Genomic DNA, 19578 nt, shown 5'->3' on the forward strand with positions numbered 1-19578 from the left:
CTCAGAGTGAACTCTTCAGCTATCGCTGTAAACATGGCTCAGAGTGAACTCTTCAGCTATCGCTGTAAACATGGCTCAGAGTGAACTCTTCAGCTATCACTGTAAACATGGCTCAGAGTGAACTCTTCAGCTATCACTGTAAACATGGCTCTGAGTGAACTCTTCATCTATCACTGTAAACATGGCTCAGAGTGAACTCTTCATCTATCACTGTAAACATGGCTCTGGGTGAACTCTTCATCTATCACTGTAAACATGGCTCAGAGTGAACTCTTCAGCTATCACTGTAAACATGGCTCTCAGTGAACTCTTCAGCTACAGACATCACTGTGAACTTACGGTGCACATTCTCTTGGTCTCCTTTCAAGCCCTGGATGATCCCAGTGTACGCTTCCAGACAGCCTTCTCTCAGCTCATTCAGATAGTCCACCATATCGTAGTCTGTCTGTAACCAAAGCAATGGCTTTTAGTCAATCTTCAGGTTTAAACTCAAAGCAGCAGCTCAGGAAATGGCCGACTTAAGCATTTCAGACACTGATAACACCGGGCCAATGATTTCTAATCCTAACAGACCCCAGTGGATGAATCAATGTCCTCTTAAAGTGTTTTAGTGCTTCAGTTTAAAACATGTGTCTGGCTGGTTTATGTGTGCATGAGAAGGACATTAAACGCTGAAGCGACCTGGACTTCCAGAACCCCACAGGAAGCAACAGCTGGTCAGACAACAGGAAGGACCTTTCCCTCACACTCCTACTGTTTGGGCTCAGTGTACATTGATTCATCTACAGGGGTTTTCCTGGGTCAGAAACAGTGGACACACAGTGCCTGACCCATGCAAGTCCAGTACCAACAATAAATAAACAAAGAGTTTGTTATATAAAAAATATATACACACATCTTGCTACGAGTCCTGTGCGACTGGTCATGGCACTTGCAAATTGTTGCCCTGTTAGTTGCTCTCCTCATTTGCAAGTCATTTTGGATAAAGCGTCCGCTTAATGATTGATAAATGTAACGAACATATAGTATAGCGTGCCTGTGAGTCTTACCTTATCCACCTGGGCCTGCGAGGCCTGCTGCAGCGTGTCCAGCACAATGTCCAGGTACTTTTTAAATTCTCCTCCAATAGCAAGAGCAATATCACCAAAGACTGACAGGATCTGGGGCTTCACAGACCGGTGCACATTCTCATTCTGCAAACACACACCAGCATTACTACACTGTAAAGCCCATATTCTGCTTAAGAGAGGAAGATTTGCACATTAAACTCAACTACAGGCCTTCAGAAAGTTAAAGCCATCTTCACACTGACCCCATTAGTTTTCACATAGAATGACACTGGCCTCGGTTAAGCTTTAGCTCGTTTCAGTTAACTATAGTAACCATGTCATCTTTAATCTGATCAAAGGAATGAAAGAAATCTCACATTTACACTAATGTCTCCTGAAGCCCAGACAACCTGAATACTACAGTGATTAGGACAGCTAGACACACAGATGTGTGATTCAGGGGCTGTTCTGTTGAGCACACACACAGGCGCACAGAGATAGACACACACACACAAAGACAGCACAGGTGTGTGTTTCAGGGGCTGTTCTGTTGAGCACACACACACACACACACAAAGACAGCAGAGATGTGTGTTTCAGGGGCTGTTCTGTTGAGCACACACACACACACACACACACACACACACACACACACACACAAAGACAGCACAGATGTGTGTTTCAGGGGCTGTTCTGTTGAACACACACACACACACACACACACACACACACACACACACACACACAAAGACAGCACAGATGTGTGTTTCAGGGGCTGTTGTGTTGAGCACACGCACACAGACAGACACAAAGACAGCACAGACCAGGGTTCGTACACCTTTTCAAAGGTCAAATTCAAGCACTTTTCAAGCACTTTCAAGGTCAATTTTAATGATTTTTCCAGCACCTAACACCGCTGTAAATTACATACCAATACATTGTCAAAATTATTATTTAGTACACTTTATCATCACATTAAAAAGATAAAAATACTATAAACAGCCAAAATCGTGTTTCGTAAAGCAGCAGGATCAGATATTTAACCAAATCACAAGTTTTATTTCTTTTAAATGTATCTCTGTCTAAGTAGATTTTGCTTACTATCTAACCTGCCTTTGGGGTAATTGTAGAAACAATTAGCCTAAACAAAATCACTCGACGGGTTCACTTAACTTTCAATTCATTTATTGAACATTTTAAAAATGAAAACATTCGTCTTTGAGGTAGACAGTCAATCACATGTACCTCATTGACCTTTTCTATTTTTAATTAATTTCTTTGTGTGTGTATGTCTATTAAACGTCTAGGCAATCAAATATTTCTTCTGAAGAGATCACTTTATATGATAAAGCTTTGCTTTTTTTTTCATAATCATTGATCAATTACCATTACAATTATCTCACAAATATGCTTACGGTGCGTGGTCTACAATGGGGTAATTGTGTTGCAGTAGCTTACATACAGCACAAGAAAGCTTGACTTCAAATGGTAAAAAGAGAAAACTGTAATAAAATAACAACAAATAAGCAAAAACAATAGCACAAATAAATCAGGTAGGCCTAGGTCTAACTGTATTCAGGTGAGACACTGAATATCAAATTTAAAATAACATTGGATTTTTATTGTAAAAATTAAATACATATTAATCTGTTAAAGTTACACAAGATAATCAGTAAAGAGCAGCAGGTGATCTTTTGTCTTTTTGTAGTTTGAATAACTGCTGCCCCTTTAAGACCCGATGCAAGTGTGGACTCAAAACACTGTTCCTGTTACTCATTCTTCTGAACCGTTTACGGCTGTATTTACGTTAATACACACCCAGATGAACAGTGTAACATTTTTTGTGTGTATTTGACCATTAATAAACTGGGAAAATTAGCTATTTTTTTATTTTATTTACATGTATGTCAGAGGTCGGCTTTATAACGGTATGTGCCCACTTCAGATAGGAGCGCAAAATCTGCAGGAATTTGTAGAATTATGTGTCTAATCCCGTGTGAAATTCAGACCGATCGAAAAATCTATCAATATTTTTGACAGCACTAAGTTACTTGCAGGGGCGTAGCCATCTTTTCAGAAGTGAGGGGGGCAGAAATTATTTTTTTTTTTTTGGACCAATATAATTTATCGCATCTCTTGCTTTTAATTGGGCAAGATATCAAATACACTGCTGAACAATAACCACTAATTAATATCTATAATATTATTCTCCTATTTTTTGTGCCAATTTTATAATTGGTTTATATACTAGCCTACAAACACTTGTGCATTAACACACCATAGATTTTATGCAATGTAAATATATATATATATATTCTAATGTAAACCATGCTGTTCTCTGTGTGAATATATAGTAAAGTGTGATTTCTTCCTGTGATCAAAGCTGAATTTATCAGCATTACTCCAGTCTTCAGTGTCACATGATCCTTCACTAATCATTCTCATAGGAGGATCTGATGATCAACACACATTTAGGATTATTATCAGTTGTGCTGCTCATGGTGATGCTTAATTTTTGTGGAAACCATCTAAACATTTGTGGTAAAATTAAAAAAGAGAGAAATTAATACTTTTGTTGATCAGACATGCATTAAATTGATCACAAGTGATATTTTTAATATTACAAAAGATGATAATTTATTTAATGAATGCAAATAAATGCTATCCTTTGAACTTTCTATTCATTAAAGAATCCTGAAAAATAACATGTAGGCTATCATGGTTTCCACAACATTTTTAAGCAGCACATCTGTTTTCAACACAGATAATAATCATAAATGTTTCTTGATTATAAAATCCTCATATGAGAATGATTAGCGAAGGATCATGTCACACTGAAGACTGGAGTAATGATAAATTCAGCTTTGATCACAGGAATAAATTACTATATATTCACATAGGGGAAAAAAGCTGTTTTAATTTGTAATAATATTTCAAAATATTACTGTTTGAACTGTTTTTGATTACATAAATGCAGCCTTGGTGAGCAGAAGATACTCAACATTAAAAGCTGCATTATTCATATGATAGCCTATACTTTATAGTCAATCAATAGCCTACATTGAGATGGCTTGAAAAACACACATAAAGCATATATATTGTCGCAATCGTCTGATTGTCGTCGTCACGTTTCATCACTCATAACGATTGTTTTCCTTCAGCTGCAGCTCCAGCGTGACTGGATATTACGAAACCGCTTTTGGACTTTCTGTGAGAGCGCCCTCCTCATATTTAGATGCGAATAAAATGACAGGTCATCAGGGCTCTACATAACGCCCATTTTGGGCGCATTTACGCCTAAAAATTACTGCGTGCGACTGTGAAAAAATATTTAGGCGCACCGGTGCGAGTGACCCGATCTATTCTCATGAATGGATGTGTAATACAATCGGAATAAAAACTACAACACGGAGTGAATCAACACTGAGAAACTGATAGGCTACGTTTCCTACGTCAAACAACTGCTTTTCATGCCTTCAGTCAGCAGAAGAAGTGCAAAAACATGTGCGACGGACTACACTTCAAACAACGATTGTTTACAAAGTGAAACGTGTGTGACGAGGCAGCCATGCGCACTTTACCAGACGCCTCGCGCTGTTTATTTACAGCCAAATCAAAATGAACTGGAAATACCACATTTGGATTATCATAAAGAAGCCCAGAAATTAGCGGATGCTTGGGGCATAAATGCCATCAAACAATAATGTATTAATAATACATTTAAAAAGCCCTTGAGTTAATCTTTATCACTCATGCTGTTTAAAAAAAATACTAAATGTATATAATGAGCAAGTATATCATAAAGATTTTTTCCAAACCGGGTTTTTGTCTTATTCTGAATCACTGTACACACAAAATAAGTTATTCCCGCTGCGGATTAGCACAATATCTGCGTGACTCGTATTTTTTTTTATGGTCTATGGACTCACCACAAACAGAGAGAAGTAGATCCGGCTGCAATGTTCTTCCGCGAGGCGCATGCGGTCCTGTTTATGAAGCGCCAGAGCGCCAAAAGTTACGGCTTGCTAAAGCTCCGAGTATTGGCATGATTGCATGTGTGATACTGATCTCGTACAAAAATCTAATAGACAAGTTGATATTGAGTAACAACGTTTTAGCCACAACACTGTCTATTTGTGAAAATCAAAGCCACCCCAGAACTGATTCCCATCATGTTCGCATCTCCAAGCGATTCGATTCAAATGAATCTGTTTTGAACTATTGACTGAATGACTTGCCGCCACCTACTGGCAGTTTTATTTTCATATTTATACTTTGCATGGGCTTTTTATTTAAAATATTAAACTTTTAAAATTTAATTTGTACATATTTCTAAATTCAAAAACATTCATACAACATTAACCCATGCATTAAATGCATAGGTGTTTGATTGTATGAAGTCCAATTCTGCTTTTTGTGTGTGTGTGTGTGTGTGTGTGTGTGTGTATTTGTGCTGTACTCTCAGAAGTTTATGATAATATTATGTCAGAATTATGTTGAATTTAAGAAATTGACAGATGATGACAGATCATTTAATACGATTAGAAAATATTGCTCTTATAATGGTAAAAATGACCCTGGACATTAAAGGACAAATATCGTCCTGTAATGGGAAAGTTATAATTGGAATGTGTTTGATGGATTAGAATGTGCTCCTAAATTTTTGACTGTGCTCCTAATTTTTTTTAATTAGGAGCACAAGTGCTCCTCAAGAAAAAAGTTAGCGTAGAGCCCTGGTCATGCATAGATTATTTTTTGTCTCTGAATTTAAATCTTGATGTATTCACATTGGTTTCTATGTAAATACATTTGACCGTGACCTCAAGAAACGCGCAATCAACCGAGATTAGAGAGAGCTGTTTTTAGCGTCCCTGTTAACTTGCCCGCCACCCGCGCAGGTAACGCCGGTTCGGATCCCGCTCGGAGCGGGTCGACTAGTATCGGTGAGACCCAGTAAAAACGCGGGGGACGAAAATACATTTTATTAAAAGTGAGGGGGACACGTCCCCCGCGTAATCTACGCCCATGGTTACTTGTATGATCATCTGACACTATTTTTATGCACTGAGCTCATGTTTGTAGGTTTTAATTTGTGGCTACGTTCACTGCCTATTCTACAAATGAACATGTCATAACGGACATGCTAATCTTACATCGCATTATACATATACTCTGTCACTAATGCGAATTCCTAGCTAGCAGTTAATAGCGCAAGTTAAACAAATAGGCGCTAATGTGTAACGTTAGGCTACAGTAAACTACTTTAGTTAGCTTACTTGAAAGTCTATGACTTAGCCTACCTTTTGCAAACTTTACAGGAGGCACTTCGTGGGGTTTGTGCCCGTTTGATCCAAAATTCTTATTTAGCATCTTTCAGCCAACGTTCATTGAAACGACAACATGGGGGCGGAGTCACACATGGAAATAGACGGGCAGATCGCGAGCACAGCAGGTTTCATTTTAGGCTCTCCAACATTTTATTTCTACATTTAATAAACAAACTATTTATTCAGATAGGTATTTGTTGTAAAATAAATAGTTACAATTTCAAGCATTTTTAAGCACTTTATCCAAAATTCAAGCACTTTTCAAACCTTGAAAACACAACATCAAAATTCAAGCACTTTCAAGGATTTCAAGCACCCGTACGAACCCTGACAGACAGACACTGCAGATGTGTGATTCAGGGGCTGTTCTGTTGAGCACACACACACACACACTTAAGGAAATGGCCATTACTTACACCCAGGTTCTCCAGCAGCAGCTGCATGATTTCGTCACAGTAAGGCAGGATATTGGCCATGAGGGCTCGACACAGATCACACACCAGCCCCACCGCAGCCAGACACACCTGCACAGGACAACCAATGCAACACACACTTTAGCCCTCTCAGAGACTTACACACACTTTAGCCCTCTCAGAGACTTAAGCCCCATTCACACGGGACTAGTATCTGTAATTGTCTGTAATTTGTAAAGTAAAAATTCTCCCGCAAATTACCTCCCATATTTCGCCGAACACCGAGATCCTGTGATAGTAGTCCCGTGCGAATCGACATCTGTGATTTGGCCAGGATTAAGCGGATCATATATAACTTTTGCAAGCTTTTTTTTCTTCCTGTGAGCATTTCTATCTTTTTCTTTCACAAAGAATAAAGTCTGCATTCATAATGCGCACCGTTTATTATTGACCGTGAATTATACTTTCACTTAGAGTATCAATTTGGGAGTAATCTGATTGAATGGTGTGTTTAATATTAACATCAATACAGTTCTTAATGAAAAACATAACAGAACAGTATAGTACAATGACAAGCTCGTTTAAATAGGCGCTTTTACATTTAGCATTGAAACAATCTTCCACCGTATATCGTCAGCTTCTCACTCGTGATAAATGAAACTCACTCCTGCCGCTGGTCTGAGCTCAGTTCATGGCGTCTGTTCGCTAACTGACCGAAATTATGTTTATTTATTAGTCTACTGTAAAATAATCAAAACGATATTGATGCCTGTTTATGATTTCATACAGCTATATCTATAACGAAGTCTTGATATCATATCCGGGAGAAATCAGTAAATTCTAGTAAAATCACAGGCTTTGCTTATCCCGTGCGAATGCGCCACGCAAAACTCAGATGTGGGGGAGTCATTTCTAAATCAGAGGTCCCTAGATAATACTAATCCCATGCGAATAGTGCTTTACACACACTTTAGTCCTCTCAGACAACTGAACATTGGCCATGCAATTAACACACCCTACCATAAATCACAGCAGCTAATTACATAAACCGCTCCGTATATGAAGCTCACGGTTATATTGAAATGGAGATGTAAATCATCCACAAGTGTAAATAACTGTAAAGGCTATAGTGTGATCTGTAGAGTCCCGCAATGTCCAGCGTGGCCACGAGCGACCGCAGGGTCGGCACACTCTGGGTGAAGTTAGACTCGTTTTCTCTCTGATGATGTTAAATCCTGATCTGCTGATCTCAGAGCAGCAGGAGGAACCATCATCAGCAAACGGCAGCGTTCAGCATAAGCTTTACCTGATATTCAGCGTAATTCTTCAGCCCGATGACCAGGAACGGCTTGAAGGCATCCATGTATTTCAAGAAATCACTGCCCAAAACTGGATCGGGAAGAAAAAGGTTGATTCAGAATCATTCACAGCTGTAACGACACCCTGAATAAAGAGCCCTGAAGGCATCTCAAATGGGTTTCCCATTACCCCTTCTGGCTAATCACATTCTACATCAGCCTTGTATTGCTCAAGTGTCACATGATCTAACAGAAGCCCTGTTATGCAGAACAGGAAAGAGTCAAGCGATGAGGATAAGAACGGCAGCTGTAATTACTGGGATGTTTGAATCCACTGTTCGCTCTTCCTAATAGCCATAAGGATCACATAAGGTGGACAAACTACACAACTTCATTACTGGAGTAAAAGTACTACTAGTCAAATATTACTCCATTACAAGTGAAACTTGTAGAAAACTGATTTTTACTTAAGTATCAAAAGTAAAAAAATTGTCAACGCATTATTTTATTGTTGTATAAATGCACATTATGCCATCCGACAAACAAGCATACAATTAACTTAAACTAATTTACATACTTGTATAAAAGTTTAAAAAACCTTTACAAAGCTGCTGTCACTTTAAGGCCGAATGCACGGATCCAATACACTGATACACATCTGATATTCTCACACTGTTCACCTTCACTGAAGACAAAATCAACTTTGTTTATGTGAATCCTCCACTAAATGAGCATTTGGACATCCGTCTTCTTCCATTTTGCTCTAAACTATAAATCAGTGTTTAATAAATGCTGTGAAATCATTGAACTTCACGAGACTCTACAAGAGTGATTCCTGAAAGGCTTTCTGCAAAAACCCAAACACCTTTAAAAGAAGAAAAAAATCATCACTGACTTTCAGAGCTGCGACAGAAACGACTTTCCACTTCGAGGACCTTGATAGAAATGTAGTGGAGTAAAAAGTATGATATTCATACTGATAGATTATGATATTCAAATGTAGTGAAGTTAAATCCTAAGTTTACAGAAAAAAAGTGACTGTCCAGCTCTGAACGCATAAAAACCACCAGATGGCAATAACGGCAGAGAACGTATGCCAGTGTTTAGCATTGTGTCCAGTTGTGATTAATTAATTACTCACCCTAATGTCGTTAGACACCCGTAACACCTTCGTTCATCTTCTGAACACAAATGAAGATATTTTAGTGTAAAGCTGAGAAAGGCTTCAGATAGGCCTCCATTGGCATTCAGAACATTCCCATTCAAGACCCATAAAGGCCCTAAAAACAAAGTCCATCTCACTACAGTGGTTGTACAATAATTTTACAATGCAACGAAAATAGTTTGTGTCATTGAAAAAGTTATTGATGTGAACTCGACGCATGCGTGAGAATATGACGCAGCTCCGCCGTTCATGACCAGAAGAGGAGGAGCCGCTATCGCCTGAGCTCATGGCCCAGACATACACGGAAGACAAGAACTTGGTGGATAAACTCATTATTGCGATTTTTTTTCCCCCGCACAAAAACTATTCTTGTAACTCCGTAAAATTATTGTCCAGCCGCTGTAGAGAGATGGGCTGTGTGTCGATGTGTTTAGGGCCTTTATGGGTCTTGTGAGTGGGAATGTTCTGAATGCCAATGGAGGCCTATCTGAAGCCTTTCTCAGCTGTCAGGTTTCAACAAAAATATCTTCATTTGTGTTCCGAAGATGAACAAAGGTCTGACGGGTGTCCAGCGACACGAGGGTGAGTAATTAATGACATCATTTTTGGGTGAACTAACCCTTTAACTCCAACTGGAGCCTAAAGCTCAGCAGGATCAGATTAACTCCAGCCAGAGCCTAAAAATGCCCAGGATCAGATTAACTCCAGCTAGAGCCTAAAAAAGCCCAGGATCAGATTAACTCCAGCTAGAGCCTAAAGCTGCCCAGGATCAGATTAACTCCAGCTAGAGCCTAAAGCTGCCCAGGATCAGATTAACTCCAGCTAGAGCCTAAATCTGCCCAGGATCAGATTAACTCCAGCTAGAGCCTAAATCTGCCCAGGATCAGATTAACTCCAGCTAGAGCCTAAATCTGCCCAGGATCAGATTAACTCCAGCTAGAGCCTAAAAAAGCCCAGGGTCAGATTAACTCCAGCTAGAGCCTAAATCTGCCCAGGATCAGATTAACTCCAGCTAGAGCCTAAATCTGCCCAGGATCAGATTAACTCCAGCTAGAGCCTAAATCTGCCCAGGATCAGATTAACTCCAGCTAGAGCCTAAATCTGCCCAGGATCAGATTAACTCCAGCTAGAGCCTAAATCTGCCCAGGATCAGATTAACTCCAGCTAGAGCCTAAAAAAGCCCAGGGTCAGATTAACTCCAGCTAGAGCCTAAATCTGCCCAGGATCAGATTAACTCCAGCTAGAGCCTAAAAAAGCCCAGGATCAGATTAACTCCAGCTAGAGCCTAAAGATGCCCAGGATCAGATTAACTCCAGCTAGAGCCTAAATCTGCCCAGGATCAGATTAACTCCAGCTAGAGCCTAAAGATGCCCAGGATCAGATTAACTCCAGCTAGAGCCTAAAGCTGCCCAGGATCAGATTAACTCCAGCTAGAGCCTAAAGCTGCCCAGGATCAGATTAACTCCAGCTAGAGCCTAAATCTGCCCAGGATCAGATTAACTCCAGCTAGAGCCTAAAGATGCCCAGGATCAGATTAACTCCAGCTAGAGCCTAAATCTGCCCAGGATAGCCTCACCTTCCACCAGTGTGCTGACGGCCATTAGTGCGTCCTCCTGAACGCCGCCGGACCCGGCTGTGCTCTGGAACATGCGCAGCAGAGACGCCATCACCACATCTGAGATCTGCAGAGCATCCTGGTGCTGCACCTTACGCAGGACATTCTGTGGAGGACAGGAGAGATGAGCACCCGTGCACACACACAAACTCTCTCTCTCTCTCTCACACACACACACACACTCTCCCTCTCACACACACAGTAACTCGAGGTCAGCGGTCACCGAGGGTCTGACCTGCAGGGTGGCACACAGGAGCGACTGCAGATCGTTGAACTGGATTCGGTCCGACGTGCTCTGGATGTGAGACTGGACAAAACAGATCCAATTACAGCAACTCAAAACTAGCACCAACTTCACACACACAGGACTGGTTTGAAAATATTAATGTCTTGATTCTAATCTATTCTCATTTTGATGAAACGATATGGACTCTTAAATCCCAATAGGGTTTAAAATGTTCATAAAAATATAAACACTAATCATAATATATATAAAAATTTACATCAGATCTTGTGCAAATTAAATGTTTGTATACAAATCAGTGAATTTTCCCCTTTGAATTAATGTAGCAACGGACAGTGTTCAAGGACAGAAGAACAAGAACTAAAGCTTGTGAAAGGAGATCAAACCTAACCCTAACCCAGCCCAGATCAAACCTAACCCTAACCCAGCCCAGATCAAACCTAACCCTAACCCAGCCCAGATCAAACCTAACCCTAACCCAGCCCAGATCAAACCTAACCCTAACCCAGCCCAGATCAAACCTAACCCTAACCCAGCCCAGATCAAACCTAACCCTAACCCAGCCCAGATCAAACATAACCCTAACCCAGCCCAGATCAAACCTAACCCTAACCCAGCCCAGATCAAACCAAACCCTAACCCAGCCCAGATCAAACCTAACCCTAACCCAGCCCAGATCAAACCTAACCCTAACCCAGATCAAACCTAACCCTAACCCAGATCAAACCTAACCCTAACCCAGCCCAGATCAAACATAACCCTAACCCAGCCCAGATCAAACCTAACCCAGCCCAGATCAAACCTAACCCTAACCCAGATCAAACCTAACCCTAACCCAGCCCAGATCAAACCTAACCCTAACCCAGCCCAGATCAAACCTAACCCTAACCCAGCCCAGATCAAACCTAACCCTAACCCAGCCCAGATCAAACCTAACCCTAACCCAGATCAAACCTAACCCTAGCCCAGATCAAACCTAACCCTAACCCAGCCCAGATCAAACCTAACCCTAACCCAGCCCAGATCAAACCTAACCCTAACCCAGCCCAGATCAAACCTAACCCTAACCCAGCCCAGATCAAACCTAACCCTAACCCAGCCCAGATCAAACCTAACCCTAACCCAGCCCAGATCAAACCTAACCCTAACCCAGCCCAGATCAAACCTAACCCTAACCCAGCCCAGATCAAACCTAACCCTAACCCAGCCCAGATCAAACCTAACCCAGCCCAGCCCAGATCAAACCTAACCCTAACCCAGCCCAGATCAAACCTAACCCTAACCCAGCCCAGATCAAACCTAACCCTGACCCAGATCAAACCTAACCCAGCCCAGATCAAACCTAACCCTAACCCAGTGAGCAGCATTAAGTGCGTTTGATATTACTGTAGCTACGGACAGGTACACCAGAACTGAACCCTGTGGTGTCAGTCCTAAGCCTAACCCTGTGGTGTCAGTCCTAAGCCTAACCCTGTGGTGTCAGTCCTAAGCCTAACCCTGTGGTGTCAGTCCTAAGCCTAACCCTGTGGTGTCAGTCCTAAGCCTAACCCTGTGGTGTCAGTCCTAAGCCTAACCCTGTGGTGTCAGTCCTAAGCCTAACCCTGTGGTGTCAGTCCTAAGCCTAACCCTGTGGTGTCAGTCCTAAGCCTAACCCTGTGGTGTCAGTCCTAAGCCTAACCCTGTGGTGTCAGTCCTAAGCCTAACCCTGTGGTGTCAGTCCTAAGCCTAACCCTGTGGTGTCAGTCCTAACCCTGTGGTGTCAGTCCTAACCCTAACCCTGTGGTGTCAGTCCTAAGCCTAACCCTGTGGTGTCAGTCCTAACCCTGTGGTGTCAGTCCTAACCCTAACCCTGTGGTGTCAGTCCTAACCCTAACCCAGTGAGCAGCATTGAGTGTGTTAGTTCACCTCCATTTGCAGGACCTGCTGCAGCCGCTCCATGATGACCAGTGTGGTCTTCTGCACCGCAGGATAGCAATCCTTCGCACTGTTCTTCACGATCTCCATCAGAGCCTCGTACGCCGCACTGCGCAGGTTATTCTGGTGCCCATCTGGCCTAGCAACAGAGAAACAAGCATTCCTCAAGCACAGAACCATCCTCATTATGGCACATCACTGGCCTGCTTTACATCAGGCATGAGTTTTGGTGACCGGAAGACAAGAGGTCAGCGATAAACAGCTGGAAACGGCTCTGAAAGGGTTTAAGATCAGATCTCTGAAGCACAAATGGAGGCATTTAAAGGTGACGTGAGCACAGAGCACTGACAGTGGAGGCAAGTATTCAGACATTCCCTATTTAGAAAACAAGGTATAAGATGCGGTCTGAATCTTACGCACTGCACTAAGCTTTCTGTAGGGCTGTCAACGAATATTCTAAATTCGAATATATATTCGAAGGTGAAAATTATTATTCGAATTTAAAAATAAAAAACAGAAAAAAATCCCCGCCGCGGTAGTAGACCGCGCACTGTCACTGCTGAAAGTGGACGCGTCTTGCAGGGTAGATGGCAGAAAGTGCAGAGCCCAGCTCGACAGGGCAGAGAAAGAGATTTTAACTCCATAATCTAAAAAGCCATGTCTGGAAGCACGTTGGATTTTGGTCGGTAGGAGGTAAAATTGTTGAGTCGCGAGAAAGTTATATGCAAGCTATGCAAGATACAGTTCGCATACCATGCCTCATTTTATTTAACGTTAAACAGAAACATTACTAAAGTGTAGGGCTACTGCACTGGCTGAAGAGATATTGCATGAATAAAGGATAAATGCACTGCTTCCACTGGTGTGATTATTTACCATGTCGAGGAAAAGCTCCATGTTTAGCACAGCTCGCTCGGAGCGCTCAATATGCTGTAAAACTTCAATTAATATTAATGTGTTTCAATCACTGAATGAAGCCTGCTATATTTGGGACAAAATGCTTGCACAAAACTCTTGATCAGCACTCAAAGTTTGTCCATTTAAACCGTTATCCGCAGTGAGAGAGTGAGAGTAAGAGAGAGTGAGAGTGAGGTCTGCGCTCTGCGGCCAAGTTAATGAAAACACACCTGTGCCAGCCCATGGCTTACCTGTCTGTGGTCTCCAGCAGCTTCTGCACGATGAGCTCAAAGGAAGAGGACAGGCAGTATGTGCTGGGCTCCTCCTGATCATCTGCAGCATCTGTGGCTTCATACGCCGCTTCAGCCAAACTGGAGAAAGCCTGAAAACAGCTTCTGTGAGCCTCATTTCACAGCACATGAGCATGAGCTCCACACACTGCTCACACTAGCACTACAGAACAGCATTCGGTTCAAAGGGACAGACTGAGGACACCTCTCTCACCAGAGCCATTGAGGCTGAATACAGACACGGTTCGCCCTAATTACATATGCAGCTACATGCAGACACTTTACACTGCAATGGCTTATTGCCCTAATATTTATGCAAAGCGGAGATGCATGGATTGCAATTTTCTTAGCTGATTTTTTTATAAGTCATCATTTATACAGCACTTTTTACATAGATTGTTTCAAAGCAGCTTTAGAGTGATAACAGGAAATTAAAATTGATTAATTTCTATTGCAAAAACTGATTTGGTGCCATACACACACACATACATATATATAGTAACGCCTGCCTGTTGCCCCCTGCTGGCTCTGCTAGACAGTGCAGATGTTAGTTGGGTGACAGGTGTATTCTATCAGTAATCAACCCTCTATTATGGCGTTTGGGATATAAGGTCTGGGTGCTCAAGAGTTGCTCTCGCTCGCTCTCGCCATGTTTCTCCTGTGTATGTAATTTTCATAATATTACCTCTTTTAACGATTTGTTTGTGGCAGAGAATATTTGGTTACCACATGCGTGTTTTTTTTCCCTCCCCCAAGACGTTGGTTTTCTTTTTTTTGTTAAATAACTTGTTTTATCAATAAATTGGTTTATTGTTTAAACCATTTGGTGTTTGCCTCTTTTATATTGCGGCATATGAGCCAGCCGTAACAATATACACACACACACACACACACAGCAGGAGGAATATTAAGAGCTTATGCACGAGTTAGGTGTCCAATAAAACACTGTAGTGAGATGGGCTTTGTAACGACGTCTTAAGTGCCTTTATGGGTCTTGAGAGAGGAAATGACATTGGTGTCAATGAAGGCCTTTCTGAGCCATCGGATTTCAACACTAATATCTTCATCTGTGTGTGAAGATGAGCGGAGGTCTGACGGCTGGCCAACCACAGGAGGAATTAATCACACCATAATTTCTGGCTGAACTAATGCTTTAAGATGCCATGAGAGCAGTTTTGCGGAGGCCCATGCTCATAGGCTGCAGTGAAGGGTTAACCCATTCTCACACACACACACACACACACACACACACACACACACACACACACTCCCTCTCCCTCTCTCTCTATAGGCCATGCTCATAGGCTCTTACCCAGCAGACGTTGGAGGCGACGCGTGGTTCGGCCCCGAGGCCCTCGATCAGGCACTGCAGCAGCGGGGCCAAATAAACCTCATTAATGGCCGCCTCAGGCAGCAGATCGCAGATGCGGCCCAGAGTCCAGGCCGTCGTGTCCCTCACCACCACACTGGGGTCCTTCATCAGCTCAATCAGGGTCGGCATGGCCTGAACACACACACACACACACACACACATCCGTGAGCGTCTCTCTCTCTCTCTCACACACACACGTGAGCTTCTCACACACACACAACCGTAAGAGTCTCACACACACACACACGAATGCTAGTCTGGCTTCTGGATGTCAAGCCTCACCTGAATGACCAGTGGCTTGAGCTGGTTGAGTTCTGGGCCCTCCAGGATGGAGCCGAAGGCCATGACGGAGGCGTCTCTGTAGCGCCAGTCCGGGTGCTTGATGTGCTCTTTGATGAATGGTAGCACATGTGGCACCACATCGTCCTCACAACACGTGGCCAAAAGCATCAGACACACACCTGCAGCTTTACACGGGTTCCAGTCGTCATCGTCGTCATTCTCATCCTTCAGCAAGAACACAATCAACTTTATTTATATAGCGCTTTTACAATGATTGTTTCAAAGCAGCTTCACAGTGTTAAACCCTAACCCAAGAACACGCACTCCTCACACACACTCCATAGCCCTAACCCAAGAACACGCACTCCTCACACACACTCCATAGCCCTAACCCAAGAACACGCACTCCTCACACACACTCCATAGCCCTAACCCAAGAACACGCACTCCTCACACACACTCCATAGCCCTAACCCAAGAACACGCACTCCTCACACACACTCCATAGCCCTAACCCAAGAACACGCACTCCTCACACACACTCCATAGCCCTAACCCAAGAACACGCACTCCTCACACACACTCCATAGCCCTAACCCAAGAACACGCACTCCTCACACACACTCCATAGCCCTAACCCAAGAACACGCACTCCTCACACACACTCCATAGCCCTAACCCAAGAACACACACTCCTCACACACACTCCATAGCCCTAACCCAAGAACACGCACTCCTCACACACACTCCATAGCCCTAACCCAAGAACACGCACTCCTCACACACACTCCATAGCCCTAACCCAAGAACACGCACTCCTCACACACACTCCATAGCCCTAACCCAAGAACACGCACTCCTCACACACACTCCATAGCCCTAACCCAAGAACACACACTCCTCACACACTCCCATTTCCTGAGATCAACATGTAATATTATAAGAAAAGCTGCTGATGTTGAGCAGAACTGCCCATCCGAGCTCAGGTCACACACTCCATTTCATTTCAAGGCAGTTTCTCAAGAAACGTCAGAAAGCTTCCATCAGACACACGAGCACAGAGCTGGTCTTCCCTATACGAGCTGCTGCACCAACAGGAGCCGTTACATGATTATACAGGTCCTTCTCAAAAAAATTAGCATATTGTGATAAAGTTCATTATTTTCCATAATGTAATAAAAATTAAACTCCTATTTTAGATTCATTGCACTCCAACTGAAATATTTCAGGTCTTTTATTGTTTTAATACTGATGATTTTGGCATACAGCTCATGAAAACCCACAATTCCTATCTCAGAAAATTAGCATATCATGAAGCGGTTCTCTAAACGAGCTATTAACCTAATCATCCGAATCAACTCATTAACTCTAAACACCTGCAAAAGATTCCTGAGGCTTTTAAAAACTCCCAGCCTGGTTCATTACTCAAAACCGCAATCATGGGTCAGACTGCCGGCCTGACTGCTGTCCAGAAGGCCATCACTGACACCCTCAAGCGAGAGGGGAAGACACAGAAAGACATTTCTGAACGAATAGGCTGTTCCCAGAGTGCTGTATCAAGGCACCTCAGTGGGACGTCTGTGGGAAGGAAAAAGTGACGCTGCACAACGAGAAGAGGCGACCCGACCCTGAGGAAGATTGTGGAGAAGGACCGATTCCAGACCTTGGGGGACCTGCGGAAGCAGTGGACTGAGTCTGGAGGAGAAACATCCAGAGCCGCCGTGCACAGGCGTGAGCAGGAAATGGGCTACAGGTGCCGCATTCCCCAGCTCAAGACACTTCTGGGCTACAGAGAAGCAGCACTGGACTGGTGCTCAGCGGTCCAAAGTACTTTTTTGGGATGAAAGCTAATTTTGCATGTCATTGGGAAATCAAGGTGCCAGAGTCTGGAGGAAGACTGGGGAGAAGGAAATGCCCAAATGCCTGAAGTCCAGTGTCAAGTCCCCACAGTCGGTGATGGTCTGGGGTGCCATGTCAGCTGCTGGTGTTGGTCCACTGTGTTTTATCAAGGGCAGGGTCAATGCAGCTCGCTATCAGGAGATTCTGGAGCACTTCATGCTTCCATCTGCTGAAAAGCTTTAAGGAGATGAAGATTATCATAGCTATCAAAATCCAGTGTTCGGCACTTTGCGTACGTGAGTTTGTTGTAGATGTCTGTCTTTAAAAAATAAAAAAATAAAAAAACAATTGTTGTGTATTATGCTAATTAATTAAGACTTCTTACAGCTCTTACAGGTTTTTGGCCTTGTCTGTTCCGTTGCTTCTATTACTCTCCCCTTTTTTTTAAGTCGCTTTGGATAAAAGCGTCTGCTAAATGATTAAATGTAAATGTGAGATTTGGTTTTTCAGCACGACCTGGCACCTGCACACAGTGCCAAAACCACTGGTAAATGGTTTACTGACCATGGTAGTACTGTGCTCAACTCTCCTGACCTGAAGCCCATAGAGAATCTGTGGGATATTGTGAAGAGAAAGTTGAGAGACGCGAGACCCAACACTCTGGATGAGCTTGCGGCCGCTATCGAAGCATCCTGGGCCTCCAGAACACCTCAGCAGAGCCACAGGCTCCATCGCCTCCACGCCACGCCGCACTGAAGCAGTCATTTCTGCTAAAGGATTCCCCACCAAGTACTGAGTGCAGAACTGACCATCATTATTTGAAGGTTTACTTTTGTATTAAAAACACTTTTCTTTTATTGGTCGGATGAAATATGCTAATTTTTTGAGAATTTGGGGTTTTCATGAGCTGTATGCCAAAATCATCAGTATTAAAACAATAAAAGACCTGAAATATTTCAGTTGGTGTGCAATGAATCTAAAATATATGAAAGTTTAATTTTTATCATTACATTATGGAAAATAATTAACTTTATCACAATACGCTAATTTTTGAGAAGGACCTGTATAAGATACAGCACAATTCATTTCATAAAGCTGATGGTTCTGGTCCTAGAGGCTAAATATAGACAATAACACTTTACAGTGTGCAAAAGCAGTACCTAACACTGCTTAAAGCCTGCACTCCGCACACTGACCACGTTACGCAATTGGTCATCAAAAGGGCCCAAATTGTGCCCGCACAGTGCAATCAGCATACACTTAAAAAGCAGGAACTCCCGCTATTATTTCCAGGAGTTAGGAAAAGGTTTGTCTGGTACGAAGCCCCTACACGAGCATAGAAGAGCTACTACGAGTTATCAGTTAGCCTAGCTTCTGTTTACTGTGGCACCCATAAAGGCCAAACTACTCAACCGTGTCAGGTGCAAAAATACTCAGTTCATGAATTTAACAAATGTTAGTGAAAGTAAAATATGTAGAAGCAGCAAAAAAAGCACTCAGGTTCACAATATTGTGGGAATGTCCCAGTGCAGCAGCTCCTAAAGGCCAATCTCTCCTTCACTTACAGGCTTCTCACACGCCACTTTAGTTTGATTTGTTACTCAGATAACTGACAGGCTGCTGTTACAGTCAGACTGTTAAATGGGATAGCTTATCCTAAACTGGTCTCAGTAGGAAGTCATTGCGCACACCTGGGAAACCCCAGCTTTACCTGTTTGGTGAGTGTCTGTGTCAGGATGGGCACCAGGTACTGTAGAGCTCCTTTAGCATAAAACTTGCTTGTGTGCTCCGGAGGACGACCCTGTTCAGAGGCCTGAGGAAAACATGGACACGTCAGAAAACAGGAAGCGCTCGTTTGAGCAGCAGATGAGAG

The 19578-nt window shown here is 42.8% G+C and overlaps 1 protein-coding gene and 1 non-coding gene across 5 annotated transcripts in view; both read right to left on the minus strand.

Moving 5' to 3' along the window:
- The window catches only part of kpnb1 (karyopherin (importin) beta 1), a 40251-nt gene that overhangs the window by 6893 nt on the left and 13780 nt on the right, over positions 1–19578 (minus strand). For all 4 annotated transcript variants that reach the window (XM_067424994.1, XM_067424992.1, XM_067424995.1 and 1 more), the window contains 11 exons: positions 19417–19518; positions 15867–16091; positions 15525–15716; positions 14174–14304; positions 13017–13164; positions 11103–11174; positions 10829–10973; positions 8096–8178; positions 6793–6900; positions 1050–1193; positions 340–445 (listed from right to left, as the gene is read on the minus strand). In XM_067424994.1, coding sequence (XP_067281095.1) covers positions 340–445; positions 1050–1193; positions 6793–6900; positions 8096–8178; positions 10829–10973; positions 11103–11174; positions 13017–13164; positions 14174–14304; positions 15525–15716; positions 15867–16091; positions 19417–19518 — 1456 coding nt within the window. The remainder of the gene's footprint in view (positions 1–339; positions 446–1049; positions 1194–6792; positions 6901–8095; positions 8179–10828; positions 10974–11102; positions 11175–13016; positions 13165–14173; positions 14305–15524; positions 15717–15866; positions 16092–19416; positions 19519–19578) is intronic.
- Positions 7924–8065, minus strand: LOC137048588 (small nucleolar RNA SNORA79). The gene has a single exon (XR_010899472.1). It is a non-coding gene; the product is annotated as a small nucleolar RNA SNORA79 (small nucleolar RNA).

This window comes from Pseudorasbora parva, chromosome 19 (assembly GCF_024679245.1).
Source record: "Pseudorasbora parva isolate DD20220531a chromosome 19, ASM2467924v1, whole genome shotgun sequence".
In the NCBI taxonomy this organism is placed as follows: Eukaryota; Metazoa; Chordata; class Actinopteri; order Cypriniformes; family Gobionidae; genus Pseudorasbora; species Pseudorasbora parva.